The sequence below is a fragment of the Narcine bancroftii genome, chromosome 4 (genome assembly GCF_036971445.1).
Source record: "Narcine bancroftii isolate sNarBan1 chromosome 4, sNarBan1.hap1, whole genome shotgun sequence".
In the NCBI taxonomy this organism is placed as follows: domain Eukaryota; kingdom Metazoa; phylum Chordata; class Chondrichthyes; order Torpediniformes; family Narcinidae; genus Narcine; species Narcine bancroftii.
This window is the reverse complement of record NC_091472.1, coordinates 24,848,657-24,869,178: the sequence shown is the minus strand read 5'-3', so window position 1 is coordinate 24,869,178 and position 20,522 is coordinate 24,848,657. Positions and strand designations below refer to the sequence as shown.

Below are 20,522 nucleotides of genomic sequence, written 5' to 3'. Positions count from 1 at the left end.
ATCCCTGATGTCTCCTCTAAACTTTCCTCCTGTCACCTTAAACAGATGTCCTCTAGTGATCGCAACTCAGACGCTGGCTGTCCAACCTACCCTATGCCTTTCAGAATCTTGTAAACTTCTATTAAGTCACCTCTCATCCTTCTTCACTCCAAAGAGAAAGCCCCAGCTCTGCAAACCTTGCCTCATGAGTACACATTCTCCAATCCAGGCAACATCCTGGTTTCTTGACAGTTGTGTTCCTGAGTTTGGGTGGAATCGTGGACAGAGTTATAGAAACCTATTTTTGCAATTAACTGGAGAACATGTTCTGAAATAATTTAATATTAAAAACAACTAGTGCTCTTGCTATATAATGAAAATTCCAATACACGCTTTTCAAGCCTCAGCCTTTAGTAAGTATCTTCCCTTTAAGCTTTTAAGATGCAAGGCAGGTTGTTACTCTACAGCACAGTTATGGCATCTAATTTTCCCTTTTTTGATCCTCAAGGTGTATTGGATATCCCAATGGTCAGTTGGGTTGTAATGCTAGTTTCTCGACTGCTGGACTATGTTGCAAGTGTTGAAGATGAAGTGGCTGCAGCCAAAAAGCCATTAAACAGTAAAGACAGAGAACGAATTCTGACAGGTCAATTTCTTGTGCACTTAATTTCCCAGTTAATTTCCATTTTTGAATGAATTAACATTGGCGACTCTAGTCCATTGTAGAGGGAAGCATGGTGGTATAGCAATGAGTTCTTCTGCCTCACAGTTCCACTGATCTGAGTTCATTGCTGACTCGGACAAGGTTTGTGTCAGGTCTGCATGTTCTCACTGAGATCATGAATCTTACCTGGATGCACCCTAATGTCTCAAAGGTGTGCAGAAAGATTAATTGGCTACTGTAAATTACCCCTAGTGTCTTGATGGGCAGTGGAGAAATGGAACAGATGCTAGTGCACCAATAGGAAGTGTACATCTGATGGCTTTAATGGGGTCTAAATGATACAAGAAAATACAAAAGTAAATTTTATACATTTCTACTTTGATCTCCTTAAGTTTATTTGATAGAAAATGACATGCTTACAAGTATTTTCCAGTTGTTTGGCTAGTTAATGTATAGTACTGATTGCACGTATAAAGACAAAGCAAATAATGAAATGACAAAGCAGCATTGTTCCTTTCTGGAGTTGTATGTTATGGCTCAAATTGCATTGTGGAAGCAGATTGTGCATTTAACGGAGTAATGCTCAAAAATTATTTTGCATCTAGACACTCAGCTCACCATCCGTGTTATAAAGGGCTGAAATTTTCTTTGCTGTAGGGAACCAATGGAGTTTCATCAATAACAATCTTCAGTCACAGTGCTCAGGCAGATCTACTAAAGGGAGCAGCAGTCTTGACCGACTTTATTCGAGAAAAATTCGAAAACAGCTCATACACCACAAACAGGTATTGTTCCAGCAAATGTCAATGAATAAATTCCGTTCAGATTTTATGTTTACCTCTTTACTCAATCACGGTCAAATACAAAAGCAATGAGCATTTTGTAACAAAATCAAAGTTGTTGAGACAATTACAGAATTGATGTGCCATGTGTGCGATCTTACTTTTGTCTTTTACTTTCTCTGACTTTCTCTCTCTCTCTTTCTTAATTTTTCTCCCTGTAATTGGGAGAAGGTGTGGTTTCAGAAATCATTTTGTTTTCAATTCAGCTATTATAATCCTCATGTGATCTTGGACACTTCTGATGTGCTGTTGCAAGTGTTGTGATATAGTCTTTTACTTGTCAATCATGAGAATTCCTCATTTTAAATGGACAGAATAAGTAGGTGGGCGGTGGATGGGGAACAGTGAGAAAGCTGATTATTCTAGGCATATATCTTCTTCTTTCTTTCTTTGGCTTGGCTTCGCGGACGAAGATTAACGGAGGGGTAATGTCCACGTCAGCTGCAGGCTCGTTTGTGGCTGACAAGTCCGATGCGGGACAGGCAGACACGGTTGCAGCGGTTGCAAGGGAAAATTGGTTGGTTGGGGTTGGGTGTTTCCTCCTTTGTCTTTTGTCAGTGAGGTGGGCTCTACGGTCTTCTTCAAAGGAGGTTGCTGCCCGCCGAACTGTGAGGCGCCAAGATGCACGGTTTGAGGCGATATCAGCCCACTGGCGGTGGTCAATGTGGCAAGCACCAAGAGATTTCTGTAGGCAGTCCTTATACCTCTTCTTTGGTGCACCTCTGTCTCGGTGGCCAGTGGAGAGCTCGCCATAGAACACGATCTTGGGAAGGCAATGGTCCTCCATTCTGGAGACGTGACCTACCCAGTGCAGTTTGATCTTCAGCAGCGTGGACTCGATGCTGTCGACCTCTGCCATCTCGAGTACTTCGACGTTAGGGATGAAGTCACTCCATTGAATGTTGAGGATGGAGTGGAGACAACGCTGGTGGAAGCGTTCTAGGAGCCGTAGGTGATGCCGGTAGAGGACCCATGATTCGGAGCCGAACAGGAGTGTGGGTATGACAACGGCTCTGTATACGATAATCTTTGTGAGGTTTTTCAGTTGGTTGTTTTTCCAGACTCTTTTGTGTAGTCTTCCAAAGGCACTATTTGCCTTGGCGAGTCTGTTGTCTATCTCGTTGTCGATCCTTGCATCCAATGAAATGGTGCAGCCGAGATAGGTAAACTCGTTGACCGTTTTGTGTGCCCGATGGAGATGTGGGGGGTGCTGGTAGTCATGGTGGGGAGCTGGCTGATGGAGGACCTCAGTTTTCTTCAGGCTGACTTCCAGGCTAAACATTTTGGCAGTTTCCGCAAAACAGGACGTCAAGCACTGAAGTGCTGGCTCTGAATGGGCAACTAAAGCGGCATCGTCTGCAAAGAGTAGTTCACGGACAAGTTTCTCTTGTGTCTTGGTGTGAGCTTGCAGGCGCCTCAGATTGAAGAGACTGCCATCCGTGCGGTACCGGATGTAAACAGCGTCTTCATTGTTGGGATCTTTCATGGGTTGGTTCAGCATCACGCTGAAGAAGATTGAAAAGAGGGTTGGTGCGAGAACGCAGCCTTGCTTCACGCCATTGTTAATGGAGAAGGGTTCAGAGAGCTCATTGCTGTATCTGACCCGACCTTGTTGGTTTTCGTGCAGTTGGATAACCATGTTGAGGAACTTTGGGGGGCATCCGAGGCGCTCTAGTATTTGCCAAAGCCCTTTCCTACTCACGGTGTCGAAGGCTTTGATGAGGTCAACAAAGGTGATGTCGAGTCCTTTGTTTTGTTCTCTGCACTTTTCTTGGAGCTGTCTGAGGGCAAAGACCATGTCAGTAGTTCCTCTGTTTGCGCGAAAGCCGCACAGTGCGGCATACATATGGTTGCATCAAAAGTACATTTGCAAAAAAAAAAAATTGAGCATGTTACTGAGATAAAGTATGAGGAGTAAGCTCAGAGGGGAGAATTCATCACCTTTGTTTCAAAAGTAAGAACATGGAAGGAAATATTGCAGTTTCAGCATGTTTTGGAGTGTGTATGCATATCAAACTGACAACTAACTTCACCTTTTCTTTTGCAGCAACTCAATTTGTTAAAAGCAAAACAAAAGGCATTAGTTGAGCAAATAGAGAAAGAGAAGATCCAGAGCAGCAAAGGATCCTCGTATAAACTTTTGGTTGAACAGGCAAAACTAAAGCAAGCAACATCAAAGGTATGACATCTGTTTTTGTTCTACAGCTTGTATTTCAAATTGTTACAGTACTGTTCATCCAGATCAGATCAAGAATATTTTTATTTGCAACAACGAATTGCATTTGTATAACATTTCTTTAACCTAGCAAATCATGTTATCATGGAGAGGATCTTTATCACAGATGTCCTGACACTAGAGTAGGTACTACTGGGAGTAATTGTGGGGCCTCACTTATTCATGTACCCAGGTTTGCTGGTGATAGAAAACTGGGAAAATTGAAAAGTGGGTTGTGAGGAGGATGTTGAGTTTGAAAAGGGATGGAGATAGTAGCTTATCTTACCTACTTTTGGGAAAAATGTGAGATTTATACAGTTTAGTTGGAAGGAGATATGGACGATTGGCAAAAAGAATCTTGGTATACACTGAGAGAATGTCTTTCATACTTAATAAAGTTGCATTGGGTCAGAGCAATGTGAATTCATTTGATTCCCATATGAAGTCATTTTGTGTAAATGAGCAAATCAGATTGGCCATTACTTATTGGAGATTAGAAGAATAAGAGGTGAGATTGTTGAGACAGGAAATACTGGAAGGGTTTGGCTGAGTGAATATGTAAAGACTTCTTCCTGCAGCTGAAGTGGCTACAGGTGGCTTTTGGCCATCCCAAGATCCCATTGGGTCAGCCATTTAGATGAAAATTCATTTTAACAGAGTTGTAAATCTTTCAAGTTTGTTACCCTCATAGATTGTTGTTGCGCAAGTGGGCTAAATAAAGTTTTTGGAGCTTGCTTGTTACCTTTCCTTGTTCATCAGCATCAAACTGAGGAAAGAATAAAGCTATTGCAATTAAGAAAGTTCTTGTGTGAAGAGAGGTTTGGGTGAGGTTAAGATGCAGGAAGGAATATCCAGAATCCAGAGCGCAGATTTACTACTTTTTCGTCAGATGTTGTTCAGCTGGGGGTGGATTGGCCTATATGTGGAGGGCAGTAGATGGAGAGGGTCTAAAATGTCTGGAAATTAGGTAATGTAAGAATAAGAGAATAGTCTTATGTTATATCCTGAGAAATTTCAGGAAAAGACTATTAGGCACATGCATACATGTTTAGCAAATAGTGAGAAGAGCCGAACCTGGAGAGCATTAAAATAGTGCCTATCCAAAATTAATTGCAACCATTACCAGTCGATGAGGTGGGTAATCTTAAATGGGCATTAGGCGATGATCCAAGATTGGTACATTGTCCAGTGAGGGGTATCATGTTGATGTGGGCAGAAACCAATGACTGACCGATTATTTGCGTGGTCTTGGTTGTACTCCATTGAAGGTTGTATTTCGCATGAGCAGTGGAGGTGGAATGTTTGAGAAAGGTGAAAGAGAATGCTGGGTGGAATCAGTGTACAATATTTGGGTGAAACTGATTGCATCTCTGGGTGATGTTGCTATGTGTTGTGTACTGAAGAGGAGGTAATTGAGGATAGAATCTTGGGCTGCTCTTAAAGTATGTGAAAGGAAATAAAAAGCTTGTGTCGGGGATGAATTAAAGATTGATAGCGGGGGGAATGGCATGAAAATCGTATAGTTATGAAAGAATTGCACAGTACAAGGAAAGTAAAATAGGTGCAAACAAAGTTTGAATTTTGGTTAGGGGGCATTCACTACAATGATGAAATTCAGAATTAAAATAGAGAGGGCGGTTGGATCAAAGCAGTAATGTACAAAATAATTGAGGCTAGAGCAGCATTTTAGAGTTGGGTGATATGTTTTGATGAGATGAAAACCACTGGAAGTGAGGAAGCAAGTGAAAATAAAGTTGGCCATCCAAGAAGTGGTCTTGAAAATCAGGAGTAAAGGAGAAGCTCATAACGGAGAGGCAATGGAAAGTGGATGGAAGAATCATGGAAAGTTTTTTAAAAATCTGATTATTTGTTGGAAGTTTATTTGCCAATTACCACTGTTAATAAAAATATTTCAGCTTTTCAAGTAATTAATTGTTACTATAATGGATAGCTTTCATAACTAGTCATTTAAAAAGAAAATGTGCAATAATCAAAAATAACAAGCTCTAAATGTTAAATAAGAATTGTTATGTTTGCACTAAATTTATTTTATTTTTATCAAAATTCCCTACATATGAAAAACATTGTGTTTGCGCAATGCCTTAATGTAGTATTTTTTTCTCCTCGTGAGCAATGAGAGTTTGCTTAAAATTTTAAGAATGTTAGTTACAGAAGCAAGCTCAGTCGGTGCAATTTAGATGAAAAGTTTAAAAACATTTTATTTAAACTTCTATCCCCCACCAGCACTTCAAAGACCTTATTCGTCTGCGCAGGACTGCGGAATGGCCTCGTACTACCATAGATTCAGAATCGTCCTCCACAAAAGACTCCCCGGAGGTGGAACCACTTCCATTTACTTTATCCCATGATCGGTGTATTGCTGTGGTGCAGAAGCTTGCACTATTCCTTCTGTCCATGGATTTTACTTGTCATGCAGATCTTTTGCTCTTTGTCTGCAAGGTGAGTGCATATGTATGTCCTTGGCTACTGAAAAGAAAGTGTTCTTCCAAATACTTCCATGGATTTTTAAATGGCAAAAGAAGAATTTCTACCATTACTCAATTGCTATTCATTTGCTTATTCTTAAATCTTGATCCTAGTTAAGCCTGCACGTGATTATCAATAATGCAGCACCATTGTTCATGTAGTAAAGTATATGTTGAAATATTAAAACATTTGAAGAAATCAGCAGATGTAGTATAGGAGATGTGGATGGATCATGTGTGATATCTTGCTGTTTATTTAATCTCTTTCTTTAACACTTGTATTTCTTTTTGCAGCATTTGCTGTTTCTTTCCCAATGACCCATAAACACACTCTCAAACATCTCATGTTTTTGACTCTAATGCATGCTTTGCAGTCATCAGTTCAAGGGCCAATGTAACAGTTCCCCCAGTATATCCATTCATTTTTACTATTTCGTCAAGGCTTGTAACTTTTTATACATTGATTTAAAAAAATATATATTTTTCTATTCGATAACTTTATATTTTTCTTATTGCTAGTTGAAGAGCAACACAGAAAAACAGACCCTTCCAGTCCGTGCCAATCAATAAATCTCGCTAGTTCCGCTGACCTACTCTCATTCCATATCCATGTATTTATCCAATTTATTTTTAAAACTCCAGATTGAATCTGCATTCACTACATCAGATGGAAGCTCATTCCACACTCCTACCACACTCAGAGTGAAAAACTTTTGCCCACTGTTCCCCTTATACCTCTCCCCTTTCAGCCTAAAGCTATGCCATTTCATATTTATCTCCCCCGATCTAAGTGGAAACATCCTACTCACATCTACTCCGTCTATACCCTTCATAATCTTATAAACTTCCATCAAGTCTCCCTTCATTCATCTTCATTCCAAGGAGTATAGTCCTAACCTGTTTAATCTTTCCCGGTAACTCAACTCCTGAAGACCCAGCAACATCTTAGTAAATCTTCTTTGCACTCTTTCAATCTTATTGATATCTTTCCTGCTGCTGGGCGACCAGAACTGCACACAATATTCTAAGTGTGGCTTCACCAATGACTTGAATAACTTCAACATAACATCCCAACTTCTATACTCAATACTTTGATATATAAAGGCTAAGATGCCAAAAGCTTTCTTTAAAACCCTATCCATATGCGGCACCGCCTTCAGAGAACAATATATTTGTATTCACAGATCTCCTTGCTCCTCCGCACTCTTCAATGGCCTATCATTTACTGTGTACATTCTACCCTGATTTGCTCTTCCAAAGTGCAACACCTCACACTTAATCTGCATTAAATTCCATCAGCCATTTACTGGTCCGATTTCCCAGCTGGTCCAGATCCCTCTGCAAGCTTTGAAAATCTTCCTCACAGTCCACAGCGCCTCCTATATTTGTGTCATCAGCAAACTTGCTGATTCATTTCACCACGTTATCATCTAGGTCATTTAACAAACATAATGGTCTCAATGCAGATCCCTGAGGCGCATCACTCGACACAGACCTCCAGTCTGAGAAACAACCATCCACCACCACTCTCTATTTTCTTTCACCAAGCCAATTTTAAATCCAGTTGGCAACCTCATTATGTATAACTAGTGTCCTAACCTTTTGAACCAACCTCATGGCCTTAGCAAAGTCCATATAAATAACATCCATAGGCTTTCCCTGATCAACCTTCCTCAAAAAACTCTACAAGATTTGTTAAACATGACCTACCACGCACAAATCCATGCTGACTGTCCTTAATCGCCTGATGACAGTCCAAATATCTCTATAATCCTATCTCATAAATCATTCAAATAATTTACATACTACTGACATCAGACTCACTGTCCTATAATTGCCTGGTTTACTTTTAGAGTCCTTCTTAAACAGCGGGACAGACAACATGAACTCCAATTCTCCAGCGCCTTCCCTGTGACTAAGGACATTTTAAATATATCTGTCAGGGGCTCTGCAATGTCAGCACTTGTCTTCCTCAAGGTGTGGGGGAAATATCAAATCTGGTCCAGGGGATTTGTCTACCTTTATTTGTTGCAAGGCAGCAAGCACCTCCTTCTCCATATGTCGCATAACACTTCTTTTTCTTTCCCTTCCGCTCTTGATCACTGTGCCAGTTTCCTGCGTAAATACCGATGCAAAACAAATTGTTTGAGATCTCCACGATTTCGAAGGCTCCACACATAGTTGACCATTCTGATTTTCTAGAGGTCCAATTTTATTCCTTACTATACTTTTACTTATAATATACTGGACTACATCCTGGTGCGAGAAAGTGACAAACAAGATATGCTCCACACCAGGGTCATGCCTAGCGCGGAATGCCACACTGACCACCGGCTGGTTCGCTGCAAGCTCAACCTTCACTTCAAGCCAAAGCCCAGGAACAATAAAGCCCCCAGAAAGAGGTTCAATGTTGGAAACCTGCAGTCAGACGAAGCGAGAGGAAACTTCCAGGCAAACCTCAAAGCAGAGCTCGACGATGCAACCCGCCTCACGGACCCGTCCCCTGAAACCCTCTGGGATCAGTTGAAGACTACCATACTGCAATCCACTGAAGAGGTACTGGGCTTCTCCTCCAGGAAAAACAAGGACTGGTTTGACGAAAACAGCCAGGAAATCCAGGAGCTGCTGGCAAAGAAGCGAGCTGCCCACCAGGCTCACCTTACAAAGCCGTCCTGTCCAGAGAAGAAACAAGCCTTCTGTCGCGCATGCAGCCATCTTCAGCGCAAACTCCGGGAGATCCAAAATGAGTGGTGGACTAGCCTCGCCAAACGAACCCAGCTCAGCGCGGACATTGGCGACTTCAGGGGGTTTCTACGAGGCTCTAAAGGCTGTGTACGGCCCCTCACCCCAAGTCCAAAGCCCGCTGCGCAGCTCAGACGGCAAAGTCCTCCTCAGCGACAAGATCTCCATCCTCAACCGATGGTCAGAACACTTCCAATCTCTTTTCAGTGCCAACCGCTCAGTCCAAGATTCCGCCCTGCTCCAGCTCCCTCAACAGCCCCTAAGGCTAGAGCTGGATGAGGTTCTCACCCTGGATGAGACATATAAGGCAATCGAACAACTGAAAAGTGGCAAAGCAGCAGGTATGGATGGAATCCCCCCCAGAGGTCTGGAAGGTTGGCGGCAAAACTCTGCATGCCAAACTGCATGAGTTTTTCAAGCTTTGTCGGGACCAAGGTAAACTGCCTCAGGATCTTCGTGATGCCACCATCATCACCCTGTACAAAAACAAAGGCGAGAAATCAGACTGCTCAAACTACAGGGGAATCACGTTGCTCTCCATTGCAGGCAAAATCTTCGCTAGGATTCTACTAAATAGAATAATACCTAGTGTCGCCGAGAATATTCTCCCAGAATCACAGTGCGGCTTTCGCGCAAACAGAGGAACTACTGACATGGTCTTTGCCCTCAGACAGCTCCAAGAAAAATGCAGAGAACAAAACAAAGGACTCTACATCACCTTTGTTGACCTCACCAAAGCCTTTGACACCGTGAGCAGGAAAGGGCTTTGGCAAATACTAGAGCGCATCGGATGTCCCCCAAAGTTCCTCAACATGATTATCCAACTGCACGAAAACCAACAAGGTCGGGTCAGATACAGCAATGAGCTCTCTGAACCCTTCTCCATTAACAATGGCGTGAAGCAAGGCTGTGTTCTCGCACCAACCCTCTTTTCAATCTTCTTCAGCATGATGCTGAACCAAGCCATGAAAGACCCCAACAATGAAGACGCTGTTTACATCCGGTACCGCACGGATGGCAGTCTCTTCAATCTGAGGCGCCTGCAAGCTCACACCAAGACACAAGAGCAACTTGTCCGTGAACTACTCTTTGCAGACGATGCCGCTTTAGTTGCCCATTCAGAGCCAGCTCTTCAGCGCTTGACGTCCTGCTTTGCGGAAACTGCCAAAATGTTTGGCCTGGAAGTCAGCCTGAAGAAAACTGAGGTCCTCCATCAGCCAGCTCCCCACCATGACTACCAGCCCCCCCACATCTCCATCGGGCACACAAAACTCAAAACGGTCAACCAGTTTACCTATCTCGGCTGCACCATTTCATCAGATGCAAGGATCGACAATGAGATAGACAACAGACTCGCCAAGGCAAATAGCGCCTTTGGAAGACTACACAAAAGAGTCTGGAAAAACAACCAACTCAAAACCTCACAAAGATAAGCGTATACAGAGCCGTTGTCATACCCACACTCCTGTTCAGCTCCGAATCATGGGTCCTCTACCGGCACCACCTACGGCTCCTAGAACGCTTCCACCAGTGTTGTCTCCGCTCCATCCTCAACATCCATTGGAGCGCTTTCATCCCTAACGTCGAAGTACTCGAGATGGCAGAGGTCGACAGCATCGAGTCCACGCTGCTGAAGATCCAGCTGCGCTGGGTGGGTCACGTCTCCAGAATGGAGGACCATCGCCTTCCCAAGATCGTGTTCTATGGCGAGCTCTCCACTGGCCACCGTGACAGAGGTGCACCAAAGAAAAGGTACAAGGACTGCCTAAAGAAATCTCTTGGTGCCTGCCCCATTGACCACCGCCAGTGGGCTGATATCGCCTCAAACCGTGCATCTTGGCGCCTCACAGTTCGGCGGGCAGCAAACTCCTTTGAAGAAGACCGCAGAGCCCACCTCACTGACAAAAGGCAAAGGAGGAAAAACCCAACACCCAACCCCAACCAACCAATTTTCCCCTGCAACCGCTGCAACCGTGTCTGCCTGTCCCGCATCGGACTTGTCAGCCACAAACGAGCCTGCAGCTGACGTGGACATTTACCCCCTCCATAAATCTTCGTCCGCGAAGCCAAGCCAAAGAAACTTGTAGAAGTCCTGTGGATTTTCCTTCCTATTATCTGCCAAAGCACCTTCATGTCTTTTTTTCCTTCAATTTTCTCCTTAATCATTCTCTTGCATTTTCTATTCTCTGCAAGTAGCTCACTTTATCCTTGTTGCCTGTACTGCATATATAGCGCCCCCCCCCCCCCCCCTTTTCTTAACCAGCCCTCCAATATCCCTTGAAAACCAAGGTTCCCTATGTCTGTTAACTTTGCCCTTATTCATGGTTGGAACATGCAATCTCTGTACTCTCAAATTTCGACCTTGAAGGCCTTTCACCTGCTGGATGAATCCTTGCCAGAAAATTACATTCCAATTGACACTTTCAAGATCCTTCCTCAAAATTGGCCTTTCTCTAAATCAGAGCCTCAGCTTGAGAACCAAACCTATCCTCCAAAATTAACTTGAAACTAATTATATTATGGCCACTGGACGGAAAATGCTCACCTACATATACTTCTGCCACCTGACCTGCCTAGTTCCCTTAAAAAAAAGATCAAGTATTGCATCTTCTCCTGTTGATACCTCTACCTATTGATGAAGAAAACGTTCCTGTGCACATTTGACAAGCTCCAACCCATCCAGCCCTTTTACCGTATGAGAGTCCCAGTCTATGTGCAGAAAGTTAAAATCTCCTATCATCACAACTTTATTTTTCTTTCACAAGTCTGCCATCTCCCTACTGATTTGCTGCTCCAATTCTCTCGGATTATTGGGCGGTCTATTATACAGCCCTATTTGCATGCTCGTGCTGTTCCCGTTCCTCAGCTCCACCCATTTGACCTCTATAGACAAGTCCTCAGCGCTGTCCTGTATGCACAACTGATATATTTTCCCTGACTATCAATGCCACACCTCCTCTTTTCCTTCCTTGCCCTCTATCCCATCCGAAACAATGGAACCCTGGAACATTGAGCTGCCAGTCCTTTCCCCTCCTGCAACCAAGTCTCACTAATAGCAATAATGTCATAATTCCAGATGGCAATCCTCGCTCTAAACTCATCTGTCTTACCGACAATACTCCTCACATTAAAAGAGATGCATGTGAGACCATTTCTTTCCCGTGCAACACTCTCTTTACATGCAGCTCAACTATCTGCCCACCCCCAAAAAATCTAATTTAAACCCTCTCCAAAGCAGCACTAGCAAAATTACCCACAAGGATGTTAGTCCTCCTCCAGTTCAGGTGCAAACTGTCCCACCAGAACAGACTTCTTGTTTCTATGCCATTTGGCATAGGAACAGAACATCTTCCTTGGAAGAGAGGCCAATAGAAACCTGAACCCCTCCCTCCTGCACTATCCTCTAGCCTCATGTTCAGCTGGATTATCTTTGTGTTTCTCGCCTCCCTAGCACATGGCACAGATTGCAATTCTGGAGGTCCTTCCCTTACACTTTGCTCCTAACTCCCTAAACTCATCTATTAGGACCTCCTCACCCTTCCTGCCCACATCATTAGTCTCTATGTGGATGGCAACATGTGAGAATCACTTGATCCAAGATATCACAGACCCTGGCACCAGGGAGGCAACAAACCACCTGGAATAATCGATCACTCCCACAGAACCTCTTGTTTCCCCCACTCTCCGAAAGTATGAAACCTTTCATAAGTCAAAACGCCATAAAGTGAAGAAGCAATTATCATTACTTTACGTGGGAAAAAGTTTTGAGCATTCCCAGTCCCAAAAAAATCACCTACCAAATAGCACATAAAACATAAAATAACACTAACAAGTAGTAAAAGCAGGAATAATATGATAAATACACAGCCATCTAAAGTAGAAATAATGTATGTACAGTGTAGTTTGATGCTGAGTGTGGGAGCCTGACAGCACCACTTTCGCTGCTTGGGGTGTGTGCTGCCTTTATAATGGCTTGATGCAAAATAAATGCTGAATGCTATTTTTGGTTTTCGCCTTTTTTCGTAAAAGTGAAAATCCTCTTTGGATTTCTTTGGGATAGAAAAAACAGATACTAATGTAGGACTTTCGTAAAAGAGAAGTGGTGTAGAGTGAACCTTGGAAAAGCAGGGGATACCTCTAAACGTCAAACTGAAATATACCAGATGTTATCTGTAGGAACAGTTTTAATTAAAAAAAAAGTCTAAAGATGAGAAGTGGTGAAACTTTCTGCAATTCGTTCAAAATGTCAATGCAGATTTACGGATATTGTTTCTGAAACTCCAAATTACTGAATTAAGTTTGACTAATTGACATGGTCTCAAAAATGGAGCAGAGGATCCTTGTGGGTGAAGGTCCTTTGTTTAACAATTATTCTTTCTTTGTTTTCTGATCTTGGCCAGGGTAGGGATATGCTGCAGTGGCTCTCTCCAAAAGAAAATATCCAGAGATCCTGCAAGTCTTTTCTTAAGACACTTGCAAGTCTGTGCAAGTGCAAATCTGTGTTATTCAGGGTTTTGTGGAAAAAGGAAAGTGACATCTGTATAGTGTATATGATAGATGAATGTCAGAAAATTGCACAAAATGTTTCCCACCCCTGTAACCATGCAAATCTTGATTTTATAATTTGAGAGTCTCTTAAATGAGATTAAACAAGAGCAACAATATTTTGAGAGTTGTGTTACAATTCAGATTGCATTGAGTGACATTTTGTATAGCATCAAAATGAATAATTTTTGGGGATCAGAAGGTGAATACCCCAAGTAGCATGAATGTGTTGATCTACACCAAGATCGCAAGATGACGGAGCGACTGTGGTCGCAGCAGCAGTAGACGCACCATGCGCAAACCTGGATTCGGCAAGAGTGTTCAGTGAAATGCAATGAGTCTGGAACTGCAACCTGGGTCACCAAACAACGAGCAGGTCACTGAGATGAAGCCTCAAGGTTTGCAGCTCGACGGTCATGAAGTGAGGCCCACTGAAGAGACTGAGCTGCGGGGTAGTATGGCGATTCAGCCTTGGCCTTCCAGTAGTGCCTGCTTCGATGGTTGTGGAAATGGTGCAATGTCGCAGGGATGGAGGTGGTGTCCCGATATGACTGGAGCAGTGTTAGCCCTGAGAAATACCGAAGGATGTGTTGGCCATGGTTGATGTCGACCTGAGGCATGAGGGCTCAAGGCGTTTGGATCGTCCGAGGTGGGGGGGGTTTGAGGCGAACTGCTGCTCTGCCACCTCGAGAAACTGTGACTTGGTTGGTAGTTTCCCTTTTGAAGCTGGAAGACTAGCATCTAAGTCCTGCCGAAGCCGGTAAACCGACCGTGAGATGGCTGTGGTTGCACTTGTAACATCCAAAAGGGATTTCCTCCCGGCTTATTTGTATTCACCATTTGTTCTTTGAAGTCTGGTGTTTGTAGCACTGTTGTTCATTTGAAATTGGAAAGTTGTTCATTGGTACGATCGGAAGGAATGGGTTAGGGTTTAAAAGATTAATATTCTAAGTTGGATAGTCTATATAAAAAGATGGCTGCACCAGTGTATTTTGGTTGCCTGTTGTCATTTAGATAGTGATCAATTTATTCCTAATTGTATGTTCAGCGCTTTGGATTAATGTGTGTTGTGTTAAATGCGCTATATAAATACTACTATAACTGTGCCATTAATAAGCAGAACATGAGTCAGATTCACTCAATGTTGGAAGTGGATGGAGGAATGTTGATTTTTTTTTTGCCTTGCAACCATAATGGAGTACAGCATAGAAACAACCCTTTTGGCCTATTGTGTCTATGGTGACTATCATGTACAGGCCAATTGCCTGCTTTAATTCCATATCCTTCTTTGTCCTGTTCATTCAAACACCTGTCCAGATGCCTCTTAAATGTTGCCACTGTTCGTGCCACTACCACCACCTCTGGGTGCTCATTTCAGATACAAATTCCTTTCTGTGAAAAAAATTCTCTCTCAGATTTCCTTTAAACCAGTGGTTTTCAAACCTTTTTCTTTCCATTCACATACCACTTTAAGCAATCCCTATGCCGTCGGTCCTCTGTGATTAGTAAGGGATTGCTTAAGGTGGTATGTGAATGGAAAGAAAAAGGTTGAGAACCACAGCTGAAACCCAATTGTCACTGAAATATTTTGAGAAAAATTGTCATTGGGCCATTTCCTTTGGATTGTGAAACCGTGCACATAAGAATCAGTTAAATACGATTAAAAGTGGTTTTCAAACTAATGGCATAGGGAATACTTATTGGTATATGAGTGGAAAGAAAAAAGTTGAGAACCACTGCTTTGAACCCTCCTCCCTCTCACCTTAAACCTGTGCCCTCGATCTTTTGACACCCCTAATATGGGAAACTCTCCTGTCTATGCCTCTCATAATTTTGTATACCTCTATCACGTCACCTGAGATTTTTTTCTCTCCCTTCTGTGGAAAACAGCTAGCCTGTCCAATCTCTCTCCTGCAAACTTTAGATCTCCAGTCTAGGCTGCATTCTTGTGAATCTTTTTTTGCACCTTCTCCAGTTTAACCACATCTTTCCTGCAGTATGTTGATGAGAACTGCACACACAACTCCCAAGGGCAACTAAACCAATATTTTGTGCAACTATAATGTAATGTCCCAACTCTTGTACTCAAATGTTCACTTTCACTAACTTCAGTATTATTTTGTTTAATTATCATTCAGATATCAGTAATAACTAAGCCATCTATTAGCCATTCCTGTTGAGATTCTCCAGTTTATATTATGCATTTATTTTATTGTCTGAGCGATTTTCCCAGATGCATTTATTATTAGAATTCTGAAGCACGCTCTTGACCTGATACGTCAAGACGCCTCCACAAATGTGGTTTTACCCACTGAGTTCCTCCTGCCACGAAATATCTGCCATCCTTTATAGATGTGATATTTTCTCAGCACTATTAAATATCAGGCTCTAGTTTGGACATGGCTCAATTTCCCAATGTGGAAATGGAAACGTATTAAGAAATTGGTTGCGACTGAAGTTTTAAAAACAACTGCAACTTTAAAATTTTATTTAAATTTCTTGATTTAATGTTGGGCATGGAAACTATTAGGTAATGCACTTATTTTTCTATCTTTAACTTGACTCATTCAGATATTAGACTCTGAAATGATCATTAAAAATGGAAGCCTATTAATATTTCTGAATTTTCTTGGCAGGTTCTGGCACGTATTGCAAATGCGACAAGGCCAACAATTCACCTTTGTGAAATAGTCAATGAGCAGCAACTAGAAAGACTTCTGCTTCTCCTGGTAGGAACAGACTTCAACAGGGGAGATATCTCCTGGGGTGGAGCATGGGCACAATATTCTTTGACCTGTATGATTCAAGATATCTTGGCAGGTAGGAAGTAAAACAAATGATACTTTAAGTGTTTCTTCTTCAATATTTATATATTTTATCTTGTAATGTTCAAACATAGCATGAAAATCTTAGTTTTACTGGAGTGGATGTGTATAAAATGTCCATTCACTCATTCGTACACACTTCCCTCATTCATTCTCTGTTCTGATAGCAAGTTGGCAGTGCTTGCGATGCTCTTATTGAAGGTGTCAGATTTGTTTTCTCCATACTTGCTGGGGAGAAAGTTTCCTTTACCTTCACCATATCCCTTTCCTTCTACATGTGTCTTTCATTCTTTGAGTACTGTCACGTCCCTCATGAAGAGACTGTAGCTAATGCTTTTTGGCTTAATTGTGGTGTTGCCTGCGTGGAAAGAAACATATGTGTGATAAAGTGTACATAATCAAAATACCCTTCTTTTTTCTCCCATTCTTTCTGCCTACCTTGTAGTTTATTCTCTCTGGTATGACCATCAACTCCCCTTTAAATTTTGTGACATTTTCTCTTGTACAAAGGAATAATTTACAGTAGCCATAAATTTCCCACATAGCAAAGATATGCTGGTGGGAATGGGAGAAATTAAGTTCATTTTATCATCTGATGCACAAGTACAACCAGACAAAGCAGCATTCTCAGGTTCTTGGTGCAAAAGCCGCAGACACACAACCAGACATAACACACATACAAACAATACATTTGCAGGACAAATGTACATATATTAAAAATAAACATTTGTTTGATAAATAGTGGAGCCTTAGAGGGTTAGTGTGAGCAGTTCATTTAGTTGTTCAGCATGCCGGTGGGAATCCATATGGTCACGGAGAATGTGGAAACTACATCTGAGTTCAATATCAAACCAAAGTTTCTGTATCTGTGGTGCTCCTGTGCCACTGAACCACCCAATGTCTGCTATTTTCTGTAAATGGAAATTTGTGAATTAATTTAATCATTTTATGATTACTGTAGGTAAAATAATACACTGATGCCACCATGTGCTATTTTAAACATCCTTTGCTGGAAGTATGCACCAAGTTAATCTATGTTAATAATTCTTAAAATTGATCAACCAGTTTTGAATTCTTCTTTCAAATTTCCTACCATTTGATTTATTTTCTGTTTTACAAACTTCAATTGATATTTTGCTGTTTTTTTGTTGATTTTTCTGTTGTTTGTGCAAAGTAATGATTCCTGTGTGAAAAGTTGTAACCTTCTACAAATTGGCTTCAACTTGGAACAGGTGAATTGTTGTCACCAGTTGTCGTGGACTCCATGGAAGAAGGAGCAGTGGGTGAAGATGTAGGAGCATCAGTTACTGACTCCGATGACTCCCTGCCACAACCATCTGTAATTCCACTTGTGGAATCTATAGATGAACCTTTAACCCCAGATATTACAGGTGAGTGATGTATGAGGACAGGTTGTCATTTTTATTAATTTTATAGAGAAGTTATACTGTCAGATTTTTTTTTAAAAATTTAAAACAAAAGCACAGCCTTAAAATTGCCTGGTGAGGTGTATGTGGTCCATTTCCATACATTAGTTAACATACTTGGCAATGTTAAAGCTGTTTTCATCATCCAAAGGTGCTCCATCTGCATCATCTTTGGAAAAAGATAAAGACAAAGACTTTGACATGCTACAAGACCTCATGGATGTTGATATTGGTCCCCTAGATGTTGACTTTGATGAAGATCCCCTTGCTGCCAAAGTGTTCAAGGTATAGTACCCACAATTAAATTTCATCTTTGCATGCAAAACTAATTTTTGTTTTTTAATTGGAATGGGCTTTCATTGTATTGCTTTGGATAATATAGAATTTTTAACCCTCTCTGTCCTTCTGATTTTTTTTTAACCCTACTATGTTTTGTAAATTATCAATAGTGGGTCAAATGTTACACATTGGATTACAAGGAAAAACCAATTCATACAATATCTGGAATGTCTCAAAGCTGTATTGTTGATCTAAAAAAAACCAATACAGATATCTGTGTCATTCCAGACCTTTTTATCTTTATAAATGCATTCACTCTCGTATTTTTTTTAATCCACCTTGTGCTTAGATTTCCTTTTGATTTGGGAATATGTCGATACAATTATATAGATATACACTTCATTTGTATTTAGGGAGCCCAATGCACACAGGTAACTGTGTAAATAATTTCAGGGGCAAGATAAGCACAAACTTGGTGATTTCAGTTGGATATGCATTTGCTTTATTTTAAGCTTTCATTTGTAAGATTCTTGTATCAATACATTTAATACTTTAAATTTAAACCTGTAGATTAATGAATAATGCTATTATTATGAGCGAAATGTTTCTCATAGTTACAATAATTATTGAGCAGATTAGTGTTATTATCAACATTTTATTTTTTTATTCACAAAAGCCTATTAGCAGTACTTGGTATGATTATTGGGGTACGGACTATGGCACCTACAGTTATAATCCTTATATTGGTGGTGTTGGAATTCAGATGCCAAAGCCACCACCTGCCAATGAGAAGAATGCATCTCAAAGTATATCTGTTTCCATATCACAAGGTTTGTATGTTTTACATATTTTAATGCGTTTTAATAATTGCAGGCTAATAGTTAAAAACAGGTAACATTTTGATTTGTTTTAATTTGAAATGTAGCACTGGATGCCCGACTGGAAGTTGGTCTGGAGCAGCAAGCTGAGCTGATGCTGAAGATGATGGCTACATTAGAAGCTGATTCCATTCTTCAGGCACTCACTAATACATCACCCACAGGTAGTTAGATGGAGAGATACACCATTTACTAGAGCAGCCTGTTAAATAATGGGTTAGCCTAATCCATCACTTAGTGGCTGCTCTGTAAACTTTATCTGCATTATTACTTGTATTTGCTGGCAATCCAGACGTAAAAGATGTGTGAAGCTCTTTTTCTGTGCAAAAAGGGTTTCCTGGAAATACTTGAAACTGCAATAATTGTTGCTTTTCACACCCTAATGCCATCACGACTGTTGCAGACTTCAAAAACTCAGCCTGATGTATGAACAGGGATGCTTTTAATTTGGGGGCAGATCAATGCACAAAGTGGAATGTCTTCACAGCGTTGTTTTGGTGTGTAGTCATTAATTTGATGATGGAGTTGGAGAGTCTGGTCCCATGCTGACCATTACTGCACATTGTGTTCATTTGGAATGAAGTCAGAAACTGGATCTTGTATCATCGTGGTTTGGAAGCTGCTTTGCCTCACTGAAAATGAACCTCTGCAACTATGGTCTTAAAATACTTGACTGTTGTCTTCCTCTCCAAGTGAAGAGTTCTTTCCTAAAAATTCTGGATGATTAATGCAATTAAACACACACACACTGACGTCACCAAATTGTTAATTTGATAAACTATTAAAGAACTTTGCTATATTTTATAAACCAATATATTTTTGACTTGCAGTACAACTCTGGTCATGCTAAGCCCCTCAAATGTAAAATTAAATTTTGTTTAATTTTCTTGAGTACTGAATATTGGGCCAAATACAGGGTTGCTATCGAGTGACAAATTATTTGTGAGAAAATTGCAGTCCATGTTCGGTGCATGATTCTTCTATCCCCTAATATGCACGAAAGGGTAAATGTAGATTTTGTAGTTCACCAGCTGCAGAGAATTGAGGGCTATGTTTGGTTTTAGGGTATGTTCTAATAGTAAAACAATTCAATGAGCAATCCCTTAATTCTTTTAATTACTTTAGTGTCTCAGCCTCCTCCTGGAACTGATGACTCCTTGCTGAGAGGATTGCATTCATCTTGTCAGCTGATTGTGCCACCACCATCAATTCCTATGCTAAGTGCATGCTTCAACAAGCTGTTCTCTATGCTCCAGGTTCATCATGTTCAGGTATAAAACTCAAATTATTTCACTTGTTTTTAGACTGCAATTTTTTGCCTCCTCCCTTTAATGCAGCTTTTAACTTTTATTCCAGTTGGAATCACTACTGCAATTGTGGCTCTCCTTGAGCATGAATGCTTGTTCTGTTGGGAATGAAGATGCAGGAACTGATGCTTTTTTATTTAATGCAAGCAGAGTGCCAGCAATCCCTTTAAATCAAGGTGAGGCACTTACTAAATTAAAGGTGGTTTTCTTTATTTTCACAATGTCACGTTAAATGATAAATTCTGTTTGAATAACGGAGTTTAAAAAAGACCTATTGGAATGGCATATATTTGTATATTCAAATTTTGGATGCATTTCTGAAAAAAAACTTTT

At 41.1% G+C, this 20,522-nt stretch overlaps 1 protein-coding gene across 1 annotated transcript in view; it reads left to right on the top strand.

Annotated features, from left to right (window-relative positions):
• birc6 (baculoviral IAP repeat containing 6) overlaps nt 1-20,522 on the top strand; it is a gene marked incomplete at its 5' end in the record, with an annotated part of 290,465 nt that overhangs the window by 116,383 nt on the left and 153,560 nt on the right. Inside the window, 11 exons of the mRNA XM_069936120.1 lie at nt 488-625; nt 1,301-1,428; nt 3,533-3,664; nt 5,945-6,160; nt 16,110-16,293; nt 17,531-17,689; nt 17,877-18,010; nt 18,681-18,834; nt 18,930-19,046; nt 20,008-20,153; nt 20,239-20,365. Coding sequence (XP_069792221.1) covers nt 488-625; nt 1,301-1,428; nt 3,533-3,664; nt 5,945-6,160; nt 16,110-16,293; nt 17,531-17,689; nt 17,877-18,010; nt 18,681-18,834; nt 18,930-19,046; nt 20,008-20,153; nt 20,239-20,365 — 1,635 coding nt within the window. The remainder of the gene's footprint in view (nt 1-487; nt 626-1,300; nt 1,429-3,532; nt 3,665-5,944; nt 6,161-16,109; nt 16,294-17,530; nt 17,690-17,876; nt 18,011-18,680; nt 18,835-18,929; nt 19,047-20,007; nt 20,154-20,238; nt 20,366-20,522) is intronic.